General features: G+C 41.5%; 1 protein-coding gene across 3 annotated transcripts; it reads left to right on the plus strand.

The window, feature by feature from the left end:
* Positions 1-4350: 4350 nt before the first annotated feature.
* On the plus strand, positions 4351-26335 carry NFYB (nuclear transcription factor Y subunit beta). Of its 3 annotated transcripts, XM_044987682.1 has the most exons (8): positions 4444-4463; positions 5841-5983; positions 15705-15798; positions 16700-16830; positions 19510-19707; positions 21698-21779; positions 24505-24584; positions 24796-26335. In XM_044987682.1, the coding sequence occupies exons 3-8, from the start codon at positions 15705-15707 to the stop codon at positions 24826-24828; spliced, it is 618 nt and encodes a 205-aa protein (XP_044843617.1). In that variant the 5' UTR covers positions 4444-4463; positions 5841-5983; the 3' UTR covers positions 24829-26335. The 3 variants fall into 3 exon arrangements, with proteins under 3 accessions (XP_044843610.1, XP_044843617.1, XP_044843605.1); XM_044987675.1 differs by lacking the exon at positions 5841-5983 and having other exon boundaries at positions 4351-4463; XM_044987670.1 differs by lacking the exons at positions 4444-4463; positions 5841-5983 and adding an exon at positions 5549-5572.
* The last annotated feature ends 1271 nt before the right edge of the window (positions 26336-27606 follow it).

Raw genomic sequence — 27606 nt, forward strand, 5'->3', positions numbered from 1 at the left:
AGGTGGTCACTAATTGTGTATTCTCATTTTCTGGGTGTCTTTGGGTTAGGTGCCGACTCTATGGGTGCTCCGGGACTGGAGCACCCACAGGGAAAAATTAGTGGGTGTTCTGCACCCACCGGCAGCCAAGCTCCCCTCACCTCCCGCCCCACCTCACCTCCTCCCCCCCGAGTCCACCATGTCCCCAGCCTTCCACCTACCTCCCAGCACTTCTCAACATCAAACAGCTGTTTGAAAGCGCTTAGGACTTTTCAGGAGGGAGGTGGGAGGAGTGGGGACGTGGTGCCCTCAGGGGAGGAGGCAGAGAAGAGGTGGGGCAGGGGGAGGGACTTGGGGGAAGGGGGTGGAATGGGGATGGTAAGGGGGCGGGCACTTTGGGGAAGGGGTGGAATGGGGGCAGGGTGAGGGTGGTGCAGGGGCGGGACCAGGGGTGGGGTGGAGCACCCACTGGGAACAGTGGAAGTCAGTGCCTACGGTCATTGGTATCTTATTTGCAGAAGCACTGCATCATAGCAGTAACTGAGATCAATGGAATCTGTGCTTTGGACATATGAAGTGCTATATAATGCTAAGTACTCTGAAAAATCAGGTCCTAGTTGTTTCAAATTGGGCATCCAGAATTAGTGGATACATTTTGACCTTAATCTCTCTGTGCCTCAGTTCCCCATGCACAAAATGGTGATAATACCACTGTGACAGTCTGTACCCTTATGTGTACCCCTTAGAGGATTATGGTAAATCTTGTACACAGTATGTCTTGTGAGGTATCATTTGAAAACTTGTGATTTGCTGATTATCATTGTTCTGGTAAAATATGTGTGTCAATATTGTGTGTAAAGTTATAAGATTCTTCTGTGTGGTATTACTGGGATATGTCCCAACCAGTTTCCCAAACACAAAAGGTTAGCCAGGACCTCAGCCAGGTGTCAACAAGATCAAATGGACCATCAGCTGATTGAATGGCCACTCTTCCCTAGGGGTGTATGGAGTGCCCAGGGAGGGGTAGTACCTCTGATGGGGGGACTTGTCGTACCCCTTTGGGGGTGGTCCATCCACTTTGGTCCCCACCTGTCACTCAACTCTCACTCGTGGCTCCAAGTAGCTGCAGCATGCGCAGTGGCCACACCCCGGGCAATGGCTTCGACAGGCCGGCTAAACCAGGTGAGTGTAACTGATGGGACTCAAAACCTCAGTGAATTAGGGATATGCCTACCCTGCATGCGATGTCAGCTCCGGCGGACTGGGTGAAAGAGATCACTAAGATCCAACAGCCAAGAAGGCGGTTCTGCAACGCTTTGTGAACAGCGAAGGGCTTGATGAGGCACGAAAGACATCAAGGCCATCCACTGCAACTAAAGAAGTTACCAGTCGTGACACTTTTTTGTACCATTGGTGTCTGGCTTCTAAGGTCGAGAGAGTGGGATTGCTCCCGTGCAATGGCTCTACCACTTAAAAAGCTTTCACGCACAGGTCCTGTGCAAATCTTCCCTAGGACAGAGGATGTGGACAAAAAAATCTACATTTTGACAAAGAAGCAGTTTAACGGTCCTGTCCACACAGACTTTGTCCCCTGAACATCAGCTGGAGATGATTCTTGCACAGGAGAAAGAGCTATAAGAGGAGAGAACAAGTCACCTCTCCTTTTCTTTCTACCAACGCCAGAAGAAGAAGAAAGGAAGCAGCATTGGACTGAGGAGAGATCCTGAGTGAAAGACTCAGCCAGTAAGACCATTGGAACCTGTGGTGAGAAAGACCTTTGCTTTGAATTCACGTAGCTTGTTAAATCAGGTATTAGTTGTGTTTTACCTTTTATTTCTTTGTAACCAATTCTGACATTTATATCTCATTACTTGTAATCACTTTAAATCTTTCTGTAGTTAATACATTTGTTTTATTGTTTTATCTAAACCAGTGTGTTTGGATTGAAATGTTTGGGAAACTCCATTTAGAATAACAGGATTTGTGCATATCAATTTATATTACTGAAATGACAGACTTTATGTGTCAAGTATCAGAGGGGTAGCCGTGTTAGTCTGGTTCTGTAGAAGCAGCAAAGAATCCTGTGGCACCTTATAGACTAACAGACGTTTTGCAGCATGAGCTTTCGTGGGTGAATACCCACTTCTTCTTTTGCAGCTCATGCTGCAAAACGTCTGTTAGTCTATAAGACTTTATGTGAACTTGTGTTGTCCAGGAGTGTGCAGGGCAGTACAAGACGCACATTTCTGGGGGAAAGTCTGGGTCAAGGAATTTGCTGGTGTGGCCCTGCAGTGTAATTCATGAGTGACTGGCTACAGCATTCTTACAATATAGCTGGCAGTGATTTACATGCTGGAGCCGTGTATGAGTAGACCAGGAGTGGTTACTCTCAGAGTAAAGCAGTGTAAAAGGCACCCCACACTGGAGAATTGAAGGGACACAGCTGTCCATCAGTCCAGATTGTACTCTGGGTAATGTCACACTCACAACCACCTCCTTATCTTACTGGTGGTTGTGGTAATAAATTCATTATTGTGTCTGAAGCACTCAGATATTATAGTGATAAGCACCACAGAAAAGTTCATTAGGAAATTAATAATTCTGTTTTCAGAGCAGGGTTTGAATAGTGTGCAGTAAATAATGCTTGGGGCTAGTCACTGAACAAGGAGAAAACAAAATATTGAATAGCTTCTCATTAAGGGAACATCGTCCAATCCAGGCACTAAATGAGAAATGGGTCCTATGGAAAAAATAGTATGTGATTGTGTAATTAAAAGATGCATCACAGTGCATGCACACAAGGAGGGGGACGAATTAAGGTTGCACAGGCAACTTTAATTGCGGCATTTCCTAACTTCTGAAGGCTTGACTTTGAAACCTTAATAATGTTCTTTTAACATGGTTTTTTTGTGTGTATAATATATATGAAATGCTATATTAATAGTACAAAACACTGTAGTACTCCTAGAAAAAGCTGTGTCATTTCTACAGAATACTGTAGTATTTTTTAAAAGACAGTAGGATTTCACGCAAAATATTTGCATGATCAGAGTATAAAATATTTGAGCTGTCTTTTAAAGCACTTTATTCTTTCAATATCCTTAACTACTTCCTCACTGAAGCTATCCTGCTGTGACTTGACCATAATTTAGGTGTCACAGGTCCCAGTTCTGTTCCCATTGAAGTCAAAGTGAGTTTCGCCATTGACTTAAATGGTAGTGAGATCTGGCCCTAATTAGTATCAAAGATTTGAGAAACTCTGTACCTTGCAGATGTAGAGCGCTTTGAGTTAAACCAACCTTCGTAGAGCATAGTAGAGAAAGCGTAGTCTGTACCTGACTCAATGTGTGCTCACTGATTTATTTGTGAAATTTCTGGTTGGGGTAACAGAATCCACACAAAGATCTTAAAGCCGCAGAGCAAGGCTAATAGTGCATCCGTTATAGTAATAAGGTAGCAAGTGATAAAACAAGCTTCAAAATAAATGGAGAGGAGGAAAAATACATTCCTGAGGGCTGGAAAGTTATTGACTGTTTAGATAATACCTGCAAAACACTTTCCAAAAATTAATGAATTAATTCTCACAACACCCAGCAGCTAGGATAAAGTTCAAGCTGCACAAAATGTTTGCAATGAAACATAAAGTCATGCAAAATGGTTTCATTTTTCATTAAAAATTTGAAACTCAGACCAAACCTATGAACCTTTTGAGTGAATCTGAGTTCTTCTGTTATGGTTTTATATCTATCTATATCTATATAGATATACACACAAACACATACAATTCATGTTTTTTCCAAGTGGAAATTTGTGGGTTTGGGTGAGTTTTGCATGCCTAGGTATGTATGAATTTTCTCATGACTGATGCAAAAGAAAATGTTAACAAAAACTCTTGTAAAGTATAACGCGAGTTTCACACAACTTTCGGTAATGTCATTCTTAGTGATCAACAATTAATATATAAATACACTATCTCCATCTTAGAAATGGAGTGTCCAACACATCCCTCCTCTTACACAGGCACTCAATGCCCAGACAATTCGGTTTACAACGGCCATGTGTATAAACGGATGCGCGAGGGAGCTGCACGGGGTCTACCCCACTGACACCCCCACGTGTGTGTGTGTGTAAATGGTGGTGGGGAGAGCTGTTCGGGGTCTACCCCACCGCCCCCGACTGAGACCCCCATATCAGAGCGACCCCTGTCTGAGGTGGGGTCAGTGCGTCTGAGGGAGCAACAACCTTCCCCCCCCCCCTGGCTCTGGCCCCGCGTATAAAGGCGAAGGCGGGCGGCGGCGGGAGGGAGTCCGCGCGGCGGGAAGAGCCGAGGGTGGCGGGGCTGGAGGGGCGGCGAGGCGGCGCGGAGGGAGGGCAGGCCGGCTGCGGGAAGCGGGGCTCCGCGCTGGGACTGGTTCCTTCGCAGCCATTTTCTGTCCAACCAAACAGCCGATTTGCGGAGGGAGCCAACCAGGGCCGCACTGGAGGTTTGTGCCTGGCTCCGGCCAATGATTGGTAACCGGTTCCACTGCAGGCTCGAATGAAATGTCCGTCTCCCTCCCCGGGCCCCGGCGCCGCCGCCGAGGGGACCAGGAAGTGGGGAGAGGAGCCCGGGCCCCGCCAGCGGCCGCTCGCCTCTTTGTGCGGCCGGAGCCGGAGCCGGGACGGACGGGCGGGGACGGAGCCAGCGGGGGGAGATGGGACTGACGCGCCCCCCCCCATCCCGCTGGCCGGGGTTTTGGGGGCACCGCGGCCGCTACTCTGGCTCCATTGTGTGGGCCCCGGGCGGCGGGAGCGCGGCTCCCCGGGCTGCCCCTGCCCCGCACACGGGGGAGAGCCCCTGCGCCGCCCCGGTCACAGCGGGGGCTGGGAGCCGCGATCGCCCTTTGCCCGCCTCCGGGGTCCCCCCTCGGCCCTGGCCGCGGTGCCCAGCAGCGGGGCGGGAACGGGGATCCCCCCCCCCGGTCAAACCCCGGTCGTGTCCCCTTTGCTCCCTCCCCCGCCCTGTAGCGGGGCGACTGGGGTCTCCGCGGATTGGGGGCCGCTTGTGGGATTTTGGGCGGGGAGGGGCGACCTTTTCTGCCCACCCTCGGCAGCCCCGGCCACGGCTGCTGAGCGTGCGGGAAGTCCGAGCCCCTGGTGCGGCCACAACTGCTCCCCGACCTCCAGCTCCCCCCCGCAGTTCCGACTTTGTGCCCGTCTGTGGGTTGGGAGGATGGCGGTGCTGGCGTGGTGCAGCATGTCGGTGATCCTGGGGTCAGAGCTAGGGCAACTAGGCTCCTCTACATGGGCACCCAGGAGCTAACCCCGCAGTCCTCTCACAGGCAAAAATCCCCTTGAAAGTGCTCAGCATGGGTGAGGCCCGAAAACACCAGGATGTGGTGAGAGGATCTGAGTAACCAGGCAGGAGCATCAGATTCCACAGTGTTGGGCAGTGGCACTTCAGTTTTAGAGAGGAAATAATGGATTTTAGAGTGTGTGTGTGTGTGTGTGTGTCTCTCTCTCTCTTTTTCTTTTCTTTAACATGCACAACTCTCATAGACAAAATGATGGTATCTTGAGTCTGTGGGTAAACCTTCCCCTCAGGATGAGGAAAGTAAGTGATGGGGAGAGGGGACTCTCCCTTCCCTTTGCTGTGCCTTCCAGCAGCTACAGTTAATACTGAAATGACAGCTAGGCTTCTGAACAAGCTGATAAAAATAAACTTTCCTAGGTGTTTAGAAACTTGATGTGAACTTCAACCAACAGACAAGAAAGGATGTCTGGTGAAGCAGGTTTGATCTTGATTTAGGGGATTTTGGCTGAAGTTTAATTCATAAAGCTTATTTAAATGTAAAGATTTTCCTTTTGTGTTTGTAACTCAGGCTCAGCTGTGTTCAAGTGCATAAGAAGAGGGAAGTGAAATTTATGAGGCCAACAAGTCTGAGTGAAGTGCAAAAGTAACTAGTAACAAATGGTGACTAGTAACCTAAATCTGAAAACATTTCCATTTTAATAGAGAGACAAGGTGGGTGAGGTAATATATTTTATTGGACCAACTTTTGTTGGTGAGAGAGACAAGTGCTCAAGTTTACACAGAGCTCTTCTGCTCTTGCTCTGTGTAAGTTCAAAAGTGCTCTCTAATAGCCTGGGATCAACATACTACAACACTCTTAAATTTTAAGGTGCATTACCCCTGTCTTTAGCTCCTTTTATGTGCTAGCCTTTGCTGCCATCTTGAAACAAAATCCAGGCTGACACAGAAAGCAGAGTGCTGTAGACTGCCTAAGAATAACTTGGAAAAGAAAACAAACGTAAAGTTCCAGTAACATATCAAAGACTAGTACTGTATGTGACTCTTCAAGCTTGCACATTTTGTAGGCCACTCCAAAAGTGTAAAACTGCAAAGAAACTTAATCAGATTCTACTACTTCCCTTTTTTGTGGCCAAGTCTCACTTAAATGCAAGTCCTTGCTTCTGTAAATAAGATTTAGTGTAGGAGTCTTAGAAGGCTGTGAGAGTGGCATGGTTGTATTGATTCTTTGGGGTATTCTGGTATATTCAGTCATAGATTACAAGACTGTATCAGATAAATTAAGGCCACCCTTCATCCTTGAATGTCTTATTTTATTCATAATTACCTTTGCCTTGCTGACAGGAAAACATACTGTATTTTAAAAAGTTAATTGGGATGCCTTTTCTGACAAAAGAAGCAGTAGCCAAAAGGCAAAATGGAAGGAGCAGCTTGGGGTACTACCACAGTATAGTTGTTGTTATATGTGCAAGAACTGTTTTCATGTGCAGCTGTTAGAATGGATTTCCTGAACAGCGTGTACACTTTTTCACTGTGCCAGCCAAACTCTGCTATATAATAAATTATCCCTTCTGTATAGTCTGTATTGCATCTGTTTTAACATATTAGGAAAAATATTATTTGTAATGCTCAGGAAAATCCAGGGTGGTCTGATCCTAAATCACTAATTCCCAAGATGGTATATCAACCACTTGTTGATGGTCTGGAGCGAGCTGGCTGGTTCTGTAGTATTGGCTGCTGGCATTTTGAGCTGCTAACTAGACTAAAAGAAGCTTAAAAATAAATAATAAAATCTTGGTATTACCCTTCAATATAAATAATTTGCGGTAGTTGCCATATAAATATGTGATTGCCAGTGGGAGAGGAGTCTGTGTGTGATTGTGGATAGGGGAAGTTCTACACAGCTGTGGCTGGCAAGAGGACAGTAGTCCATGACACTCTACTAAGATGTGGGCTATGGTATAGAAATAGCTTTAATCTCTAATTTTAATCAAGACAATTTAACTGTTAATCAGGATTTAAAAGTGGATAAAAATTGCTAATCTAACTTTTATTTAATCTTAAAATTAATTGTTGGGTATCACACCTGAAATCTTTCTGTGATTAAACAATGAGGTTATTGCATTATTCAGACTTTTTATTTTTAATTACCTTTTGTAACTGTTATTTAGAAAGTGTCTGTCTTCTTAGGATTAGTGCCAAGTAAAAATAGATGGAAGTTATTTATTTATTTTATTTAATAAATAGAGTTCATCAAAATGTATAAGACACATTGTTAGAGTTGAACTGAATAGATTAGCATGTTAGAGTATCTAGTATTGGCCGAAAATAAAACTCTCCTGAATTAGTCTTGGAAAATTCTACTTGCTCTTTGCTTGAGGTGAAGAAATTATTTTTCGTATGTGTGTGAAATATTTTTAAATATGATAAAGGACAAATAGCCTCTGCCCTGACTTACAGTTTTAACTAATCGGGGGGGAGGGAACAAAAAATAATGGATCACAGTACAAAATGAAGGATATTTTTATTTAAGTAAAGGTACTAGGACAGTTTATTAAAATATTAATTGAATGTCCTTAAAACATTTCAAACTGTGTGTCTGTGCTTGTGCTGTTGGAATAGATGGGACAGAGAGCTGCTGGTGTAGCCTCCTCTTCAGCACTGCTTATCTGTTTCAGTCTCTGCAAAAATACAGGAACTGCACAAACTTTTTCTTAAATAGCCTGTATAAGCTCTGATTCTTTCCAGTTCACATCTCTTCTCCCCACATACTCCCTCTTTCTCCCTCCCCACCCCCACCAAAAAAATCCGAAACCCCACAAAAGAAATGACAGAAATTGTGCCTGATTCTTCCTGGTGTACCCCACCACACACATACCAAGCTACTCAGTTTAGTGTCTGTTTCAACAACAAGAAATGTCTGTTGTTAGGGCCTCTCCATACTGCAACTGTAACCATGCTAGTGTACAAGTTAACTGGCATAAGCGGCTTCTGTTATAACACTTTTTATGTATAGTGTGGATGAGCCTACATGGAGGGAACCTCTTACAGCCTAGATTAGGGGTGGGCAAACTTTTTGGCCCAAGGGCCACACTGGGGTTGCAAAACTGTATGGAGGGCTGGGTAGGGAAGGCTGTGCCCCCCCCAAACAGCCTAGCCCCTGCCCCCATCTGAACCCTCCCACTTCCTGCCCCCTGACTGTCCCCCTCTGAACCCCTGACCATCCAACCCTCATCCTGCTCCTTGTCCCCCAACTGCCCCCCCGGGACCCCTGCCCCTAACCACCCCTGGGACCCCTGCCCCAGGACCCCACCCCCTATCCAACCCCCCCCACTCCCTGTCCCCTGACTGCCCCAACCCTGATCCACACCCCTGCCCCTTGACAGGCCCTCTGGGACCCCATGCCTATCCAGCCCCCCCCATTCCCTGTCCCCTGACCCCTATCCACACCTCTGCCCCCTGACAGGCCCTTGGGACTCCCATGCTTATCCACCCTCCACCCCTGCCCCCCAGAACCTCCACCCCATCCAACTGCCCCTTGCTCCCCGTCCCCTGACTGCCCCCCCCGGGGACCCCGACCCTTTATCCAACCCTCCCAGCCCCCTTACCATGCCACTCAAAGCAGCATGTCTGGCAGCCGCACCACCCGGCTGGAGCCAGATACGCTGCAGCTCCGCTTGGCAGGAGTGCGCAACCCCTCTGCCCAGAGTGATGCCTGTGTGGCTGCAGGGGACTGGGGACAGTGGGGAAGGGGCCTGGGGCTAGCCTCCTTGGCCGGGAGCTCAAGGGCCAGGCAGGACGGTCCCACGGGCCAGACGTGGCCCATGGGCCGTAGTTTGCCCACCTCTGGCCTAGATGCTGAATAGCAGCAGTGAAACTGTCCGATCTAGTTAATGTCACGCTGCAGCTGTTAGGGAAGGCATTGAGCATCAAAGTGAATAGAGATGCATCAAAGTGAATAGAGATGCTTCAGATGCAGGAAGAACACAGGGCATCCATTCACAAGCTGCAAATGTGTAAAGACTTTAAACATTTTAATAAAGTAATTCTGTAGAAATTGATGGAATAATGTCCTCTCTCCCCATCCCATGCACATGCTTGGTAGGCAAAGTTTCTTACTCTAAATTGGTTGAGTGGACTATTCAAGTTCTTGTCTAGTGGTTATATTACTAAGACTCTAGGGTTTTCAAAATACAATGAATAAAGATAAAGGGAAACCTCAGGATTTGGGTTAAATCAAGTGCAGCAACTGAAAAGGATAAAGAAAGCTCAAACTTATTCTAGGCCCTTCCCTTCCAGTGCAGGATTCTTGCCTACATTGTTTATTTTATTTTTTCTAGTTTGGTTTTAAATGTCATACAAGGCCTGCTGCTTAACTTCCTGTGGGAGATCATTCCAGTCTTACAAATCACACTGCCAGGGAGTTGTCCCTGTTTTTAAGGCAGATTTTTCATTTCCTGTTATTCTTAGTTATGCATCTTTTATTGTACTGTGCTAAATTTCCTCTCCCCTCCTTGGTATTCACACTTCTCAAAAGCTTGTAGGCTTATGTCCACTGAGCCAAGGCACAAATATTCCTTACTCTTTCCTTCCAAGTAAATCCTATATCCCATTTAAGTTTTTATGATAGTGAGGTGTTCTGAACTGAGTTTAGTATTTTAGGTGCAGTCTCAATAGGGCATTGCTGACAAGGAAATAATGCATACTGCTCCAGAACATCTTTATGTGCAGCCCAGAACCTAATTTTTTTATGCAATATGATACTATAAGTTCACATCTAAACTAATTTGCTGTCCACTATTACCTTTGAGTCTCATTTAGTACAATTCTGAATGCCTGCCTTCCTCCCTCCCTCCTTTTCTTGAATTGTCTTCTCCAGGTGTTTTAATCTCCATTTTCCCCAGCAATTTCACTTAATTCCTGCTATTTTTAACTCCTTAAGATCTCTTTGCAGTATTTCTGTCTTCAGTGGTGTTTGCAATACATCCCTGACTATTTACATGCAAATTACTGTACTGTTTACTTCCAAATCATTGACAATCTCAAATCAGAATGGAACTAACCTGACCACTTCAAATTCCCAATTCATGACTCTCAATTTGATACATTACCCCATATTATCTTTATTTGTGCTCACTCCATTTGCTTGTGTTGCTGTCCAAGCCAGTCCGTTTTTTCAAGTCATTTTTCAAACAGGCTCTAGAAATGTCGAATGTAGCTGTATTTTTATTGCATAGGTATGCAATCCATTATACTAATTAAACAAGGAGTCTGGTGGCACCTTAAAGACTAACAAATTTATTTGGGCATAAGCTTCCGTGGGTAAAAAACCCATTTCAGATGTGAAGAAGAGGGTTTTTTACCCAGGAAAGATTATGCCCAAATAAATTCGTTATTCTTTAAGGTGCCACCAGACTCGTCGTTGTGGATGCAGACTAACATGACTACCCCTCATATTAAATTCAGTGTTTTTGAGGCTCCATGTATGATGCCATTATGTGACCATGCAAACAGAGTAATATGCTCCTTTTTATTAAAAAGGATATCATATAATCCCACCTTGGTAAGAACATAGTAGAATTACCCTTGTGCAGGATTTGAGTCCTTGAAGTCAGGACAGAGTTTTCAAAGATGCCCAAGTCCCATTTTCAAAAAGAATTTAAATACATAAGTAATCTTTGAAAGCAGGATATAGGCTCCTAAATTGCATAAGCACTCTTAAAATTATTAACCAAGGTCTAGCTCTCCTTCTAGAGGCTTATTGATGTTCTGATAATTAGTACCCACTTGCAGCAATGGCGTAGTTGCATTGTTGTTACCAGAAATGTCAGTCTGACAGGAGTCACTGCCCTTCTCCACCACACTTTGTCAGTGAGTCAGATTGCTGTATGCTGGGGACATTTCTCTGGTACGTTAAACTTTGGTGCATTTTTTTAGAATAATTTCAGTTTAAAACTGGATGCTTTTGAATTATTTTGTAGCCAGTTAACATAGCTGTATACTGCAGTGCTTTATTGTTGCATAAATCAGGTCATGCTATATAGAATATGAGTCTTGTACTGAGCTAACTTTGAGCGTGTTAAGTAAACATTTACGGTGATCTTAACCCCAATGACAGATTATTGTAAATTTAAATGATAATTTTAAACAAGTCTGAATTTAAAACTCCAGTATTTTTATTCTGACTATCCACTGTGACCGAACTGTTAGTAACAGCCATCTTTAAACAGGCTCATGTTAATGTCAGGAACAGAACCGAAAGAAACATTAGTAGGGTGTCATGTTAGTGTAATATCTCTTCTCTGGATACCTGGATCCAGATGGCTTAAGCAACAACTGAAATTTAGTTTTTCTTTCCCTCTACACCTCAAAACCATAAAACAAATAGTGTTTACTCCAGAAAGGTTTAGGAATGGATTAAGACAGGATAATGAAAGTCCCAGTTGAACTATGAGGGAAAATTCAAGAGCCTATGGCTGCTGTTCATCTAACTCTTATAAAAGTGAAGATACAAGGCCCTAAGCATAAAAATTCATCCATGAATAAGGAATATTCTTTATCATTTTTCTGTTGAAGTGAGAAAACTATGAGAAGCACTCTTTATGTCTTTGGGTAGAACATCTAATTTAAAAGTCCAAATTCCACCAGTTCCAACCAATGGAATAAATTATCTTCTTGGGTCTTATCTATGCTTGGATTTTTTTCTCAGAATTTTTTCCCCCATTGCTACCAAAAGTCAGTTCTACCAATCATATAATCAGTAAAATCATTCGTATAGGCACTGGCATTTTACCCACTGTGTCCAAAAGACTTGTTCTGAGCAGGATTAGGCAACACTGCCTCAAATGTTGATGGCTGTCTGGTGCCCTCTCTATATATTAATGCTTGCATCATTACCACAAGTGGGGTCATACAGGTGGTAGCAAGAGTAAGGTGGGGATTTTTTCCCCCTGAAATTCCCCTGTGCAGGTTGGGGGAGGAGGGGGAGAGTCTGTCGTCATAAACTCCATCTTGTTTTGTGTGAATTCCACTTTTCAGGGATTCCATTTTTTATTGTTATCTTCACTTTGGAGTGTGACCTTCATGTGGTATTGCATCCCCTTTTGTGGACTAGAGCATCAATGTTTGTAGTACAGGCTTGACACAAATTGAATGACTGTCTGTGAAGATGGCACAGAGCAATCTTCAACAATCAGCCCATCCAGAAGAAAAATGAACTCTATGCAGAAGCTTAGCTGGAAAAGTGGCTGATGAACCTTAACCTAGGCACATGGCCAAAGGGGTCAGAGACTTTATTCAAGAGGGAATGCTGTCTGTGAAAGGGGTGGGGAATGTCAGACTAGTGCCACACTCAAAGAAGACCAGGCTAAGGAGAGAAGAGTCAAGAAGGGCTGCCCAGTCTAAGGATGCTGATCAAACCCAGGAGTCGCAGGAGGGATGAGATCAGACCGGGGAATGTATTCAGGACTGTTATTTTTCAAAGATATGTAACTCAAGTGATTTTTTTAAGAGTAAAGTGTCTGTGGTTAAGAAATTCCTTTACCAAGTCTGTATTCCTTGCTTGCCTGCCACGTTGTCTTGGAAAGAGTTGACCCAGTGTGGTGGAACTCTGAGGGAGCATATATAAGCACCTGAGGCGTAGGTGGGCTACGGTGTGAGGTCACTGGGGTGTAGGGCCAAAGTGCCCAGGAGAGGTGTCAGACAAGTATCTTCACCTTGGAGTGTCTAAAGATCCAGGGCTAGGAACAGTAACCAGTCACTGTCCAGACCCAAATTGCTTAGAAACATGTGGTATCCAGTAGTTGTGTTCACTCACAACAGAATGCTCCCTGCCCAGAGAGAGGGACTCGGCCAGGTTGTGATAGACACAACCTTCATGTGGTTAAACTAGCAACATTATTAATCTTGTAATTCCTATCAACATAGTTACAAGGTTGCTTCTTCAATTCAGGTTGGATTAATCCACAGTAGATATACTAGCACCCCTGTTACTATAACAGCCAGCACTGGTGCAGTTTGACCTGTTCTAAGCTGCCGATGTAGACAGGTCTCAAACATTTTCATCTTGATAACTCTCACTAGTGATAGCAATTAAGTATCTGCAATATTGCTGGTGGTTGCAGTAAGATGAGTACTCAGTCTGGTATAGAATATATATTTGAAGAAAACCCTTTCTGTGGTCATAAAGATCCATGAGGTGGATCCCTCTGTAGGATCAGGTGTAAGACTGCTTTTCATTCTCATTAAGGAGAAATCCAGATGTGAATGGTTGGGTTTTTGTTAGCCAATGACTATGTAAGATTAAACAAGAAACAACAGAAAAAAACCACAACAAACAAGATTAATTAAACTCCTGAAGGTAGGAAACATTTACTTTAATTCCCAGATATGGAAATGGTGATACAGCGTGTATCTTGCTGAACATTAAATAACGAATTAATTTTTAAGTGAATATGATAGACAGCATCCCAGCTATCACACTTTATCTAAAATGGTTGCCTGGAACTCTGCTATTCCTCCGTAAAAAGGTAATGACAGATGAGTGTTTCTGCTTCCCTACAGTGAAAGCAATGGAGAAGTCCTAGTACACCAGTGTTACTCAATTGACCACCCGTGCACTCTACTAAAGTGGATTCCTTGAAATAATGCCAAATTAAATTTTAGAATTTCGTACATTTTATTAATACTGATTAAAAATATCATACATTGTTTGCAGTGTAAGTCATATTACAGATGTAATCTTACTGTCATGGCTGCTAGCACATACTAACAGCTAGAACTGCTTGACATTTTTCAAATGAATTTTTCATTGAAATTCAGCCTTTTATGCAAAGAGCATTTTTTCATGAAAACAGTTTCAAAATGTTTCATTTATTTTTTTTTTAAAAGCTTCTGATGGAAACTTTAAGTGAAAAGACTTTCTGCTTGTTTTGAGAAATTTTTTCAGTTTTGGCATGTCTGCCGGGGAAAGGGGGGAGGGAATCACCAGTGTTGCTCAGGCAAATTTTAATTCCATGATGGGTTGTTGTTGTTTGTTCCCTCTTCCCCCTCCCCAATTGAAAAATCATCCAAAATTTTTTTAAATAGTTCTGCAGAAAAATCAAATCGTTACAACAAACAGAATGAAAGGTGCTTCTGAATTTGCAGAAATTTCAATTACTTTATTTGGTAAGCTCATGACAGAAATTAAGGTGAAACCATTTGGTCTGCATACAACCTAGAGCTGCTGGTCTGCTTCAGAATTAAGCCAGAGGGTCATTGAGACCAAGAAGCATACATGGTGCAGACAGAACATCCAGAAAATTATAAGCAAATGGCAATTTTCAGTGTGACTTGGCCAAATCTGGACGTATTTTCATGGGGACAGCAAAAGACACCTCTGTAGCCCCAGGACTAACTCCCAATCAAATTTTGAGTTCTTGCTCCATACCAATGAGGCTTTACAGGATTTCTCAACCAGTGGGTTGCAGCCCAAAACCGGGTTGCCCGTATGTGTCAAAGGATGGCAAGGGGCTGGGTCCTGCTTCTGGGGGGAGGGAAGAGGGTGAGAGATACTGGGGTAGGAAGTTGCAGATTTTTGCCCTGCTCTCACCCTGGAGGGGTGCATCCTACAGCTCTGGTTCTGCGGGGCCAGCTGAGCTCAGGTTCTAGCATTGAGTGTTGTGACCTGGTATGAAGGGCCACAGCATCACTCAGGTTTGCCCAGCTGCTGCTCCACCATGATGATGGGCAAGCCAGGCCAAATTTGAGCAAGTGGTGCTGTGTTCCTTTGCATCATTCACAAATTTGGTCTGGCTAGACCTGAATAGCACTGCAACCCCAGAGATTGCAATACCCAGGGCAGGGAGCTGAGTCCAGATAGCTCTGCAGGACAGGAGCTACTGCTGTGGTATACAGAGTGTACTTATTTAGTACTTAATATATATACTATATATCGTTAGTAAGAAATGTTTTAGTAAGCCGGATGGTTTTTGCACTAAAACTATTTACTGGGTCATGACAGGCCATAAAGATTTACAAATGGGTCCTGAGTTCAAAGGATAGAGAACCACTGCTTTAGAATTCCTTTTTAAAAGTTGGCAAAATTACCTATGTTTCCCTATTCTCATTCTCAACTGGTTGCAGAGTTTTTGCTGAAGCTTTCCTCCAGAAACTCAGCCTGAGACAGAGGCCAAACATGGAAAACTTCAGCCCACACAGTTAAAAGTACCTTCCTATAAGTTTAAATGTGAATGAGCTACTGACGCCAAAGCATCTCGGGTCAAATTCAGCCTTAATTGAAGAGCAATGGACACTGTTTTTAATAGGAAAGTGCTTGTTTATGCCAGGGCTGAATTTGGCCCCTTACTTTCAAGGTAACTTAAATGAATCTACTGCTAAGCAGTAGCATCTGTGGTATACTAGAGTACATGATTGATGTTTTGTTTTGTTATAGATGGACGGTGACAGTTCTACAACAGATGCTTCTCAGCTAGGAATTGCTGGAGATTACATTGGTGGTAGTCACTTTGTAATACAGCCTCATGATGGTAAGAAACTTACCAGTTAAAGTGGAAGTTTGTCTGTCTTAGCATAATACTATTAAGTATTACAATGTCCTGTCACTTCTTGTCTAGCTCTTCCATTAATTCTCCATCATTCATGAAGCTAAGCATTGGTATTTATCTGCATTCATAATGACTCCCTGCATACAATTCAGTCTTGATCAATTTGAAAATGGGTTTGCAACTTTCAATGTTAACATCGGAGCCCCTTTGAAAGCAATCTAGTGTTCTGGGAAAAAGAAGTAATCCACAGGAACATGCTCTACATTGACCTGTAATGGGGTGGTGTGTGTTAAATATCAAAGGATGTTGCTTGCCTCTTTGCTGGAAGAGGAATGCCTCTTTTTAAAAAAAAAAAAAAAAAAAAAATTTATAACATTGTTCAACAAACAAATTAAATCTTAGTGTTTGTGAAGCTGGTATCCAGAACAACAATATTGGACGTGTCCATGTGTAATATATAAAAAGAATACATATTGGTGAGGTGTGATAGAAAACAACTTTCCTAGGCACCACAATGTCATGGGAGCATGTGTTGATCTTTAACAACTCTGGACCTTTCAGGGCTGTAAGCAAGTGTGGTACTCACTTGGAAGTTGGGAATCTCCCATTTCAACTCTTGTTAAATCTTAAACCTCACTGAATATTGCTAGACATCTATTTCAGACCAGTATCATTTTCTGTTGCGGATGGGGTTTGAAATTTCACTTTTGGGGGATGATAAGAGGGAACACTTCTGTAGCAAGCTTTTTTTTAATGGCAGCTATTTGAAGGTGATCAGAGGTTTGGAATGTTAATAGTCCTGGATTAATAAGTAGAATACAGGTAAGATGATAGAAGGTGCTTGACAAATGCACCCAATACTAACTTTTCTTTATTTTGCTAGACACGGAGGACAGTATGAATGATCATGAAGACACAAATGGCTCAAAAGAGAGTTTTAGAGAACAAGATATATATCTTCCAATTGCAAATGTGGCAAGGATAATGAAAAATGCCATACCCCAGACAGGAAAGGTAATATCCATGGCTAAATCCAACAGGGCTGTTCTGCTAATGAGAACAGATTCATGTATTACATTCATTCTTCGGTTAGGCTAACTTGGGTTCCAGTAAAACATCTCCATCTTCAGTTGCTGAAACTGTACACTTGCTCTTTGAGAGCAATTGTTTTTTGGCCAGGTTTCCCAAAATTTATTTTGAACTATATTTGAGTTACAGGAATCCAACAATTAAAAGATTAAAACTGCTCTTTTGCATAAAAAATATAAGCTACTAATTTATTCATCCATATTATGGAGTCTATAGCTGTGATGTTTGGTAGTATTTTTTTAAACATGCAGATTATACATAACTGTCATATAAGAGTGGACTTATTTGGTCAAAAATAGAGGCTAATATTTTAGCTGGCTTGCTTAGACCTTATCTAAACACAAGGGTTGAAGCAGGTGTCTAAATCAGTTTGAACTGGTGCAAACCCTGGTGTGGACACACTTAAACAGGCTAATGAGATTGCTAAATTGTATGACAAATGTAAATTACTGAAGTAGCCAGGTCCAAAGTAGGCTTTGTGTTTATCTAGTGTCTACAGTGCTTTACGTAGACTAAGAATGTTTTCAAAATAGCCACCAGACATTCACTCATAAAAGTTTTCAGGCATGATGGCAATCAAATATTAAGAACTGTTAAACTTGTAGGAAAGAGATTTTTCTTTTTAATTGGAGTGCAGGGAAATTGGAATGAGTGAGCCAGTTTGGGTGAAATAAGAACTTCCTTCTCAATCATCTGAGGAAAAATCTAGTTTTTCATCTTTGAACTTCTGTATTTCCAGAAGCAAGATGCCAAAATGCCATTACATAGGATTTGGAGTATTGCTTATTGCTCTTGTCTTGCTGCAGAAACTTTCCTTTTCGTCTGTACAGCTTATAAAATAATCAGACAGCTAGCAAGACATTAAAGTATAACCTGGCATAGGCAAGCCATGGCAGTCATGGATGCTTTCAAAATCGCTGAGTGTTCCAGTGTAAGATAGTTATATTCATTAATCTTTTCTTTATGCCAGATTTTCAGAAGTGCTCAGCACCCACAATTGAGGTCAGGTTTTCAAAAGAAGATGGCACATTGAGTGCTAAGCTGTCTTGAAAATCTGGCCATAAATATCACAATGGGAGCTGCTGACCCCAAGTGTCTAGATGCTTGAAAATTATGTCAGAGAGAATATGGGGTTCTGAATAAAGATTGCTATTACTCTGAGATACAAAGGTTCCTTCTACATATTCCAACTGGAATAGATTTGTCACATATGAACAAGCATCAAATAAGGATAATCCTTCAGTGGATTCTTGCTTATTTACTTTCCTAAATATTCCGCTATAGCACCCCTCTGCTATTCTAAATCACCTAATTTATTTTTAACGGGTTAAAAACTCTGACTCACTCAATTTATTCTTGGCAGGAGCATATCTGTTTATTCACTTGAATGCTTGTTTAGAAAACTTAGAATATTAAAAACCACTACAGAGGCTTGCTGCCGGGCAAACTGAGTAAGCACAAGTTATGGATCTGATTAGGATAAAATATCCCTGGCTGAGCTGCAGAATCTTACTTCTGGAAGGCCTGAGATACAGACTCAATGGTAAAGTGAGCAAATTAAAGGAGAATAGAAATTCATGAAGATGCTTTGTCCCACAAGACATCATAAAGTGCTGTCCAATCAGATTAATCATAACTCCAATTTCATATCTTTCTTAGTTTCCATTTCCAGAGGGCTGGGGCGGCTCTACGTATTTTGCTGCCCCAAGCACGGCAGGCAGGCTGCCTTCAGCGGCTTGCCTGCTGAAGGTCCCTGGTCCCGCGGATTTGATGGCGCGCCTGCGGGAGGTCTGCCGAAGCCGCGGGACCAGCGGACTCTCCAGTCATGCCGCTGAAGGCAGCCTGCCTGCTGCCCTCATGGCGACTGGCAAAGCACCCCCCGTGGCTTGCCACCCCAGGCAGATGCTTGGTGTGCTGGTGCCTGGAGCCGCCCCTGCCAGAGGGTTATAGTACCATGAGATTCACTTACACTTATAACTTATGAATTCAGATCTGACTGTGAATATAATGGCTTGTGTCCAAAGAGAAGAAAGGGAAGCATGCAACCCACTAGTGTCTCTAAACTGTGTGCATATATAACAGCTTGTACAGAATGCAGCTGTGAAATATTACAGAAGTTGTAGAGGTCTAGTGTCACCTGAAGTAGTAACATAATAGTCTTACTCTATTTAAAATGCTATTTTATCTGCATTTTACCTGGAACAGTGGTGACATCCGGTGGCTGTCTTGCATATGCACACCAGTTTTGTTCATATATGCATATTACTTGTGGATAATTATTATGGGGATGTCCCCACATCTTCTAGTTTATCATTCTGATACTAAGAATTGGGGTACTACAGGTTTTTAGTGTAATGTTGCAAGACTCTCTGGACTAGTGAGCCTAAGAGCTGTAACCCACAAGCCTGATCCTGAGAGGGGCTCGACACCTCTAACTTCCAGTGAAGTCAAGGGGAGTTGTGGCTGGCTGGCACCTTTCAGGTTCAGATCTCCGAATTGAGCTTTGGGAACAGGTTTAGTAAGTAGAGCTTTAATTTTCAGTTTATTAACATGGTGAAGCTTAAGCAAACTTCAGGTGACTTTAGTAATGGTTTTTCTTACCAGATTGCTAAAGATGCAAAGGAGTGTGTGCAAGAGTGTGTAAGTGAATTCATCAGCTTTATAACATCTGAAGCAAGTGAGAGGTGTCATCAAGAGAAACGAAAGACTATCAATGGAGAGGATATTCTCTTTGCCATGTCTACCTTGGGATTTGATAGTTATGTTGAACCTTTGAAGCTGTATCTCCAAAAATTCAGAGAGGTTGGTAGCCTATCTTTCCACACAGGTTTAGACAAACTTACCGTGTTCAGTGTTGGCTCTTCTTTATCTCCATATACAGCTGAAAATGGTTCATTTGCACCATACCCCAGAATCTTCTGTCCAGTGACTGATGGCTTTTATCCCATGTCATGTTCTACTCTGAGGTAGACATGGATGTTACACATCAGAATAGAACATGACATGGGATAAAAACCACTTAAAAACATAATTAAGAGTATTGGCAAACTTGCTGTTCCAAAGTAACTAAATTGTTCAACTGATTTTTGAAGAACCTTTCAAACATTATGGTAAAAATCAGTTTTTGTGCTCTTGTTAAGAACTCAGCCAGATCCTCAGCGCATTCAGTGGAGCTACACTTACTCACACCAGCTGAGGAGCTAGCCCACTACAGTTTGTCAGATTGCATTTCTAATCTGGGAAGTGGAAAGGTATTTTAACACCTTACTTTGGTGACATGAAAACTTGTCAGCTACATGCTTGTTTGAGCATATTTTGCTTAGGTTGTCAAGTACTTTCCAATACCCTGTTTTGGCATTAAGATTTGCATTTCTTATTGCAGAAGATACTTCAAGATTCAGCATATCCTCTAGTCTTCTCAGAATTTAGCATGAACTTCCTTCCTTCCAGCAACCTAAATTTCACGCAAAATAGAGCTGTCCTCTGCCTTTTTCCACTTTGGGGCGGGGGGGAGATCTGAACAGATTAATGTATATTCTATTCCTTCACCCATCATCCCTCTGTGGCAGTTTATGCGAAAGGATGGGGAGTTTTCTTGTGAGACAGTGGCATGAGACATTGACTCAAGAACGGAGTCTGTCCAAACAAGTTATAGGAACGTTCAGCTAATAAGATGCTTCTCCCTTCCTCAACATCCCTCCATTCTTCCCGCACACCCACACGGTACACAGAACACCCCATACGCTAACCCTCTTCCATGTGTTCATGTAGTGCTGTCTGAATGCTGGGTTAGCTTGTATGTTGCAGTAGCTCTTAAGAAAATTTTTAAGCCTGTTTGGCTTCAAACATACCTCTTCTTTACAGTGACATTGATTACCCTACCAACTGTGTCAATAGGCTAATGGAGCTAGCATTTAAAATCTGGATTTGTTGGTTCTGGGTTTGCCTGTCAGCCATAAATGATGTTCCCAGTCTCGTCTTCAGAGTACTATATAAAGGAAACTGCCTCAACTTTTTTTTTTCCATTAAACGCATGTACATTTTGTCATTTATGTTAGTACTTGCCTTGATGTTTTCACAAAAAGCCTGGCTGATGAACAGCACCCAGTTCATTGAGTGCCTTAACTCATCATGCTGACCTCAGGTTCTGATTATATTGGATACTATGGGGAAGAAATCCAGTATCTTGGGTTTTAAAGTGATCTTCCTATTGTATGACATTGGCACTGTACATAATTACTTCCCACAGCTATTAGAAAAGGCATTAAAGCTATAGCATACAAATTAGTGGAACAATCCAATACTGCATCTTGTCTCTTTTCCACTTCATATCCCAAGAACTGTTCTAGAAAGTGTGTATATCCATGTATAAAGTGCAACAAATAAGCTTATGTAACCAGCATACGTTTGCCACATTTTGAGTACTCCTGGAATTCTGCAGTGAATTCTAGGTGCAAAATGTAGACCTAACTATTCCTTGTGAGTTACCACAGAACTCTTACTTTTGCAGTATTTGAAGGATCTCCTATAAAAGTGCAGTCTTTATACTTTGTACAAATCTCTGATGTAAGGAGTATAGCAAATGTTTAAATCAATTATTCGGAAGCTCACTGTGTGTATTAATATTTTAAAGAAACATTATAATTGCAGTCCTTGGATGTTAGTGTCACACTTCTCATTACTGCATACAGGCTCTTTTAGCAGTTGTAAAAGTTCCCGTTTTAGGAAACTACGATGATGAGCAATCTAAGGTAACTATTATAATACAAACATTTTCTGTATTTCATTCAAGGCAATGAAAGGAGAGAAAGGAATTGGAGGAACAGTTACAACTGCAGACGGTCTTAGTGAGGAGCTCACAGAAGAAGCATTTAGTAAGTAAACCTCTAAATTGCTAATTCAGAGCTCATTACTACTTATTTGTAGATCCTCAAAAGTTTCAGATTTGAGGAAATGTTAATCAGAATTTTCTTCTTAGTAACTGAGCCTGAGTCAGACTATCTGGGTGGGATCTAAAATAATCCAAATTTTCATTTGGGAAATGTTGGGGATAACCTGCACTTAGATGCATTCATTGGAGTCAACGGAAGCTTTGTGCGCCTAGGGTCAGAATTTATTCATCATTTGTTTGATATTAACTTTGCAGTTGGTAATCATATCCAGTGGCACTAGGTTTAAATTCTAGTCCTAATGTGAAGTGCTTTGAGAGCATGAACTAGTGCTGTAATTTTTCATTAGATTTTTAAAGAATATCATTTTTAAAGTTTTCTTATTTCCATAGTAGCCCATTCAAGCCCATATTCAATCTTCCTGCAAAAATGCATGGGAGGGAAGAAAGAAAATCACATTTTGTGGCATGGAGTCTGCCAAAATGAAATTGAGGCTCCTCTCTGGTTCCTGTCCTTCTGAAACTCTTACCGTAAATAGAATGCACAGACTTTGTGGACATGGGGGAAAAAAGACAGCTATGGTCGAGGGAAGAAGAATCTTGTGAAACTGTTCTTTTCCTTTATGGCTCCATTGTAGCTTACTTCCCCATATCATGCAGTGGGGCCTGAAGGTTCATAGGGGTCCCTCATTTTTTTTTTTTTTTTAATTTGGAACTAAGGTCTTGATAACAGTGGAACCCCCTCACCCCCCAAGGTCATGAAACATTGACATTCATGGTTTAACATCAGAGGTCAGCAAATATAAAGGGTAACTTTCCAACAGCAACATTAACTCAGCCATTTTGCGCCTTCTGTATATTTTCTGTCATACATTTAAAGACAAACAGTAATGTATATATCTATACATTTAGCAAGGTAAACAGGAATAGAAAATACTGTGTTCACAATGCCTTAACATTGCTATAGAAACCTCAACTCTTGCAGGTCCTGATTGTTTGTTTGTTTGAATCTAAACTTTAGGATTTTTAATCCTACCTCTGTTGCCTGCAGTAGCAAAGGACTGGACTCGATGACCCAGGGGTCATACGTAATTTCCCAAGGACTCATGTAAAGAAAAATGAGTGGAGGAGAGAAAGCTAACTCAACCGCATGAATGAGCCCTTTATGCAGGCACTGATGTAGTACTCACAGGAAACATTCCTATGCTTCTAGGAATGTTTCCTAACAGCACCATTAGTGTGTGCGCTTACTAGAAGTACTAGTATAGCGCTTTCAAGAACTGGTGTGAAGACAGGATACACCTATCAACTGTGTGAGTCTGCTGTCTACTTCCCAAGTCTCTGCAAGATGCTCCCTAATCTGGAAGTAGAAGGCTGAAGAAATGCCTTGACACCTGCTCACCAATCATATTTCAGATTTCCCAGGCTCTGGAGGCTTCAGGACATTCTATGATGCAAAGCTTGAGTGGTTGGGAAAGTTACTGCACACATATGATTTAATGCCAGCATTAAAAATGGCAGTTTTGAAGGAGAATAGTAGGACTCACCAGGGAGCAGGAGGCCCCTGGCTAAGAGCCAGCAGAGGCAGGACTAGGAGACAGAACCACTATCTCTTATAAAAAGTGTGCTTTGCAAGTCACGTATGTTTGTGTAGGATTATCTTGTCTGAAGAGTTTAACTTTAGACTTAGTGTCTTTTGCATGTAACTTTTAATTTGGGCACAACTTAATTCAAGGAAAATCAATTTTTTTTTTTTACCAAATATGGTAAAGACCAAATTTAATCTCTCAAATGTAAGATGTTCAGCTCTGTCAAACATTTGGTTAAACTTTTTTAAAATAGGAAACTGATTTAGTGTTGTGTTTTTGTCTCTTATCCTTATGTAGAAATGGCTGGACTTTCCAAACCAGCCCCTCACTTATTCTCTCCAAATGCAGAATATCAAAGTTATAACTGAATGTTTAGCCTTTTGCTTCCTAATGACTTCTGTAATAATTCTACCCTTTGATTGTCACAGGGCTTAGACCCACAAAATGATAATGTTTACCTAACAGGTTCTCCATTTAGTCTCTTGACTTCCACACCACATTTAGTCAGTTTACTAGTCAAAAACTTTTACTTCACTGGCTTCCTGTAGGTCACTGTGTGTTAAGTCCAAGCTCTTTGTCATGTCCTTCAGAGCGCTGCACGATTCCATCCAAGCCTGCATCACAGCTCTAATTGCAACCATTACCCTTACCACTGCCCCATTTTCCCCACTAACAAATCCCATCTCCGTCAGGGCAGGGATAGTCTCTCGCTGTGTCTTGGAAACCCTGGACTACGTGCTCCGTGGTCTAACAATTTTTATTTTTTTTAGAATTCAAGTGGCCAGTATGGTAAAGTCCACTTCACACTGGAAAGTAAAGCTGGTTTTTGCCTTCATACATCATCAGCAGTAAAAATTTTGCAAGCTGACTTCAGATAATGATTTGATGCAGAATAAAATCAGTTTCAGTTCTGCAGTGCTAATGGAAGCTAACTTGTTTTTGTTAGTAAACAGGTGTGAGTTTATAGTACTCAGGGAGTAGATATGAGGAGGAAGGTTATGCCATAGTCCCTCTCACCATAACTGAACTTTCTGTTGTGAATGATAATATATACTTTAAACAAGGTTCTATGTATCCTGCAGTTTTGTCTAACTACCTTAACTAAAATGCTCTTTCTTTTAGCTAACCAGTTGCCAGCAGGTTTAATAACTACAGATGGCCAGCAGCAAAATGTTATGGTTTATACAACATCTTATCAACAGGTACAGTATCCTCTCATCCACTCTCTTCCTTCTGTTGCTAAAATTCAAAGCCCTATTTCAGACCCCCCAGTCTGAAAGAGATGAGAATAACTTGTATTTAGACCTTTGTCATGACTTTCTGACACTACGACCTGCAAGATTACTAAATGTGATACAGCTTCCGAGGACAGAAACTTGAAACTAAGCTTACGTTCTTTTCCCCCCTCTCTAGATCTCTGGTGTTCAACAAATTCAGTTCTCGTGATTTGAAGAAGGCTTTGGATTTGGGAATGGAAGAGACAAGAAAGCTGTACAACTTGTGAGGGGAGACGTTAGTTTAAAATGACAGAGGAGAGAGTTCTCTTTGTACATTAAATAGCTGTAATGTAGCTACCTGAGGCTTGACTAATGGAGGTGTGAATTCTGACTCAAATCTTTTTTTCATGAATTTTAAAAAAATTGGATTTTAAGGGTATTAAAGTATTTTTGTTTTGTACAAGAGTTTGTTGCTCTGTATAACTCCTGTATGCATTGTATATTGCAATTTATTACTGTCAGAGATTTGTAGACAGTTTCTTATTTTCATATTGAATCATGTTACTTTTGTAATTCAGGTAAACAGCTGAGTTTAATTCATGTTTACCCTTTAAATAAAATAAGGGTAAAGTTCATTTTGAATGCAAGTTGCCTTTATTATAAAATTTGAATTGTTCTTGGTTATGTAAATTGTCTTGCATGTCTTAACTAGATTTTTAATGTTGGCATATTTATTGAAAATTTGAAAGGAATTTTTTTTATGAAACTCTAGCAGCTCAAAAGAATTGTTAGAATTGTTTTTTAATGTAACATTAGAACTTAATGTTAATCCAGAAGCAAACAATTGTTGGATCTGTTGAAATTTAGATATTTGGTGCCCATCAACAGTGTTTACTATAATGCAATAGTTATTTGAGATAGCTACTACAGGCATTCATTAGGCTACTTTTACAATTATATTAACTTAACTCTGTACAGACTTCTGAAGAATAATTTGTTAACTTTAAAGTAGTCTTAGAGCTATTGAAATATGCTTTCCCTTTATGCATGGTTTTTGGAAAGCCAAATCCCAAAATGTAATTGTTTCCTCGAGTGTTATAGGAGGATTTTATAGTCTTGTGGTAAATGACCTCAATTTAACTTTTTAAACTGAAATATAAGGTTTGGTTTCCTGTAAGACTGTGGGAACTCTCAAATGTTTCAGAAATAGTGTGTACAGCGTGTGTATGCACGTGTGTACATGCATATGCATGTGTGAGTGACTGAAATATGAATAGGTGATAAAAAAATCTGAAATGAAAGACTCAAACTTCTAGTTTGTTGTCTCCTTCCTGATTTTGCAATAAACTGTACCTAGATAATGTAATTTTGTATATTTAGTGAGCTGTTTAGTAACGTTGCTGGTTGGTTTGTTTTTTAAATAATTGGGTGAATAATCTTGTTAGATACTTCAGTGTCCTAGACTGTGTTGGTGGTAGTGTACTAGCATCCCTGTTATTCAGGCTGAGTTTGGAGACTTAATATTTCTATTTGCATTTCAGTGAGCTGAAAGTTAGTATAACCCTCACTCTGCCACCCATCTCTTTTTTTAACTTAAAAACAAAAACAAACCTTTGGCCTGGTGCCATAGTTTTCCTGGAGGCTATTTTGGAAATGTGATGTTTAAAACCTTAATGGACTACATAACCTGGGTTAAAACAAAACTCAAAAAAATTAAATTTCAGAATTATGTGCTATATGTGGCCAGAAGTCTTGGTGTATCTTTCTTTGGTAACTGAAATAATGTCATAATTTAAATGTAGGTTAACAATATGCCAAGGCAAGCCTCTGGACAAGGTCCACTGTATTCTGTGGCGAGATGGATGTATCTTCTGTAGCAGTGTTCTCAGGTGCTGTGGCAGTCTGGTGTCATTTTTGCAGCAACAATGGCTAAACTTAAGTTTTTCATTAAATGAGATTAATAACACAAGCAGTACAGGAGCCCTGTATGTTTTATGTTCAACTTATTTTAGATCAGTCCCATATTTCCAGTTCTTGATGTGCAGAATTTTTTACTGAAAAAGGGTAACGTTTAAAGTGCGAGGGACAAGCTAGAGGTTTTTGGCAGTTGGGGAGTGCACAGAAGGGATCTTGGACTTCTAGGGAAAGCTCATTAGTTGGATAGTGTTGCTTACATATTTCAATGCTGATATTTAATCTCTTTAACTTTACTCTGAAACCTAAGATGACAAGTCTCTTCGAGATGAATGGAGCAGTTCACATGCGCGTGCTATTCTTTCTGAAGTCAAGACAACACTGCAGCATTGCACACAGGCTGCATATTTTCAGGGTTACGTCTTCAAACATGAGGGATGGATTTTATTTATTTTAAATTAAATCTTAGATTCTAGAGCACAGCTCTGGCAAGAGAAATTCAATGGTGTTGAAATACATGGGACCCTTCCTCTAGAGAGAGGTTTTCTCTCTCTTCCCCCAGCTCCCTTCCATTTAAAACAATCAATCAATCCCTAAAATGACATCAATTGGGTCATATCATCTAATGCTTTAGCCCAAGTGTAATTCTGTAATGCTTTATCTTTGAATGTTTTTTCTGAAGTAACGTAACCAATTCTTTCCAGAGATATCTAGCTTGTTACCAATGTTACCTCCAAATAGCACTAGTGTACAAAAGATCACTTCACACAGCATATACAATAGTTTCTTATTGTAGCTGAAAGCATGTAGTGACAACCTAATATTAATCCACCCAATACTGGAATTCTTGGTTAAAACTTCCACTTCACGTGGTCTTTTTGGCCCTTTTCACATATAAAAGGGGAAGAGTTAAACTACTGTGGCCAAAGTGGTCAAATAAAGATGCTTAAAGTCTCCTGCCTCCCACCCACAAGGGGCCTGACTTGTAGGGCTCTCTAACTCTCATTTTCATTACTGGTAACTGCAGGGAACTTAGGCCAATACTCAGCACTTTCACACATCACCCCACTTATTTAGGTGTCGAACATTAAGT

Source organism: Mauremys mutica, chromosome 1 (genome assembly GCF_020497125.1).
Source record: "Mauremys mutica isolate MM-2020 ecotype Southern chromosome 1, ASM2049712v1, whole genome shotgun sequence".
NCBI classification, from domain to species: domain Eukaryota; kingdom Metazoa; phylum Chordata; order Testudines; family Geoemydidae; genus Mauremys; species Mauremys mutica.

What these genes read in the sequence shown, in the direction of transcription:
- NFYB (XM_044987670.1), top strand. An exon ending in ATCTCCAAAAATTCAGAGAG is followed by an intron (nt 19,708 to 21,697) that starts GTTGGTAGCCTA and finishes ATTTCATTCAAG; the next exon opens with GCAATGAAAGGAGAGAAAGG. An exon ending in ATACAACATCTTATCAACAG is followed by an intron (nt 24,585 to 24,795) that starts GTACAGTATCCT and finishes CCCCCTCTCTAG; the next exon opens with ATCTCTGGTGTTCAACAAAT.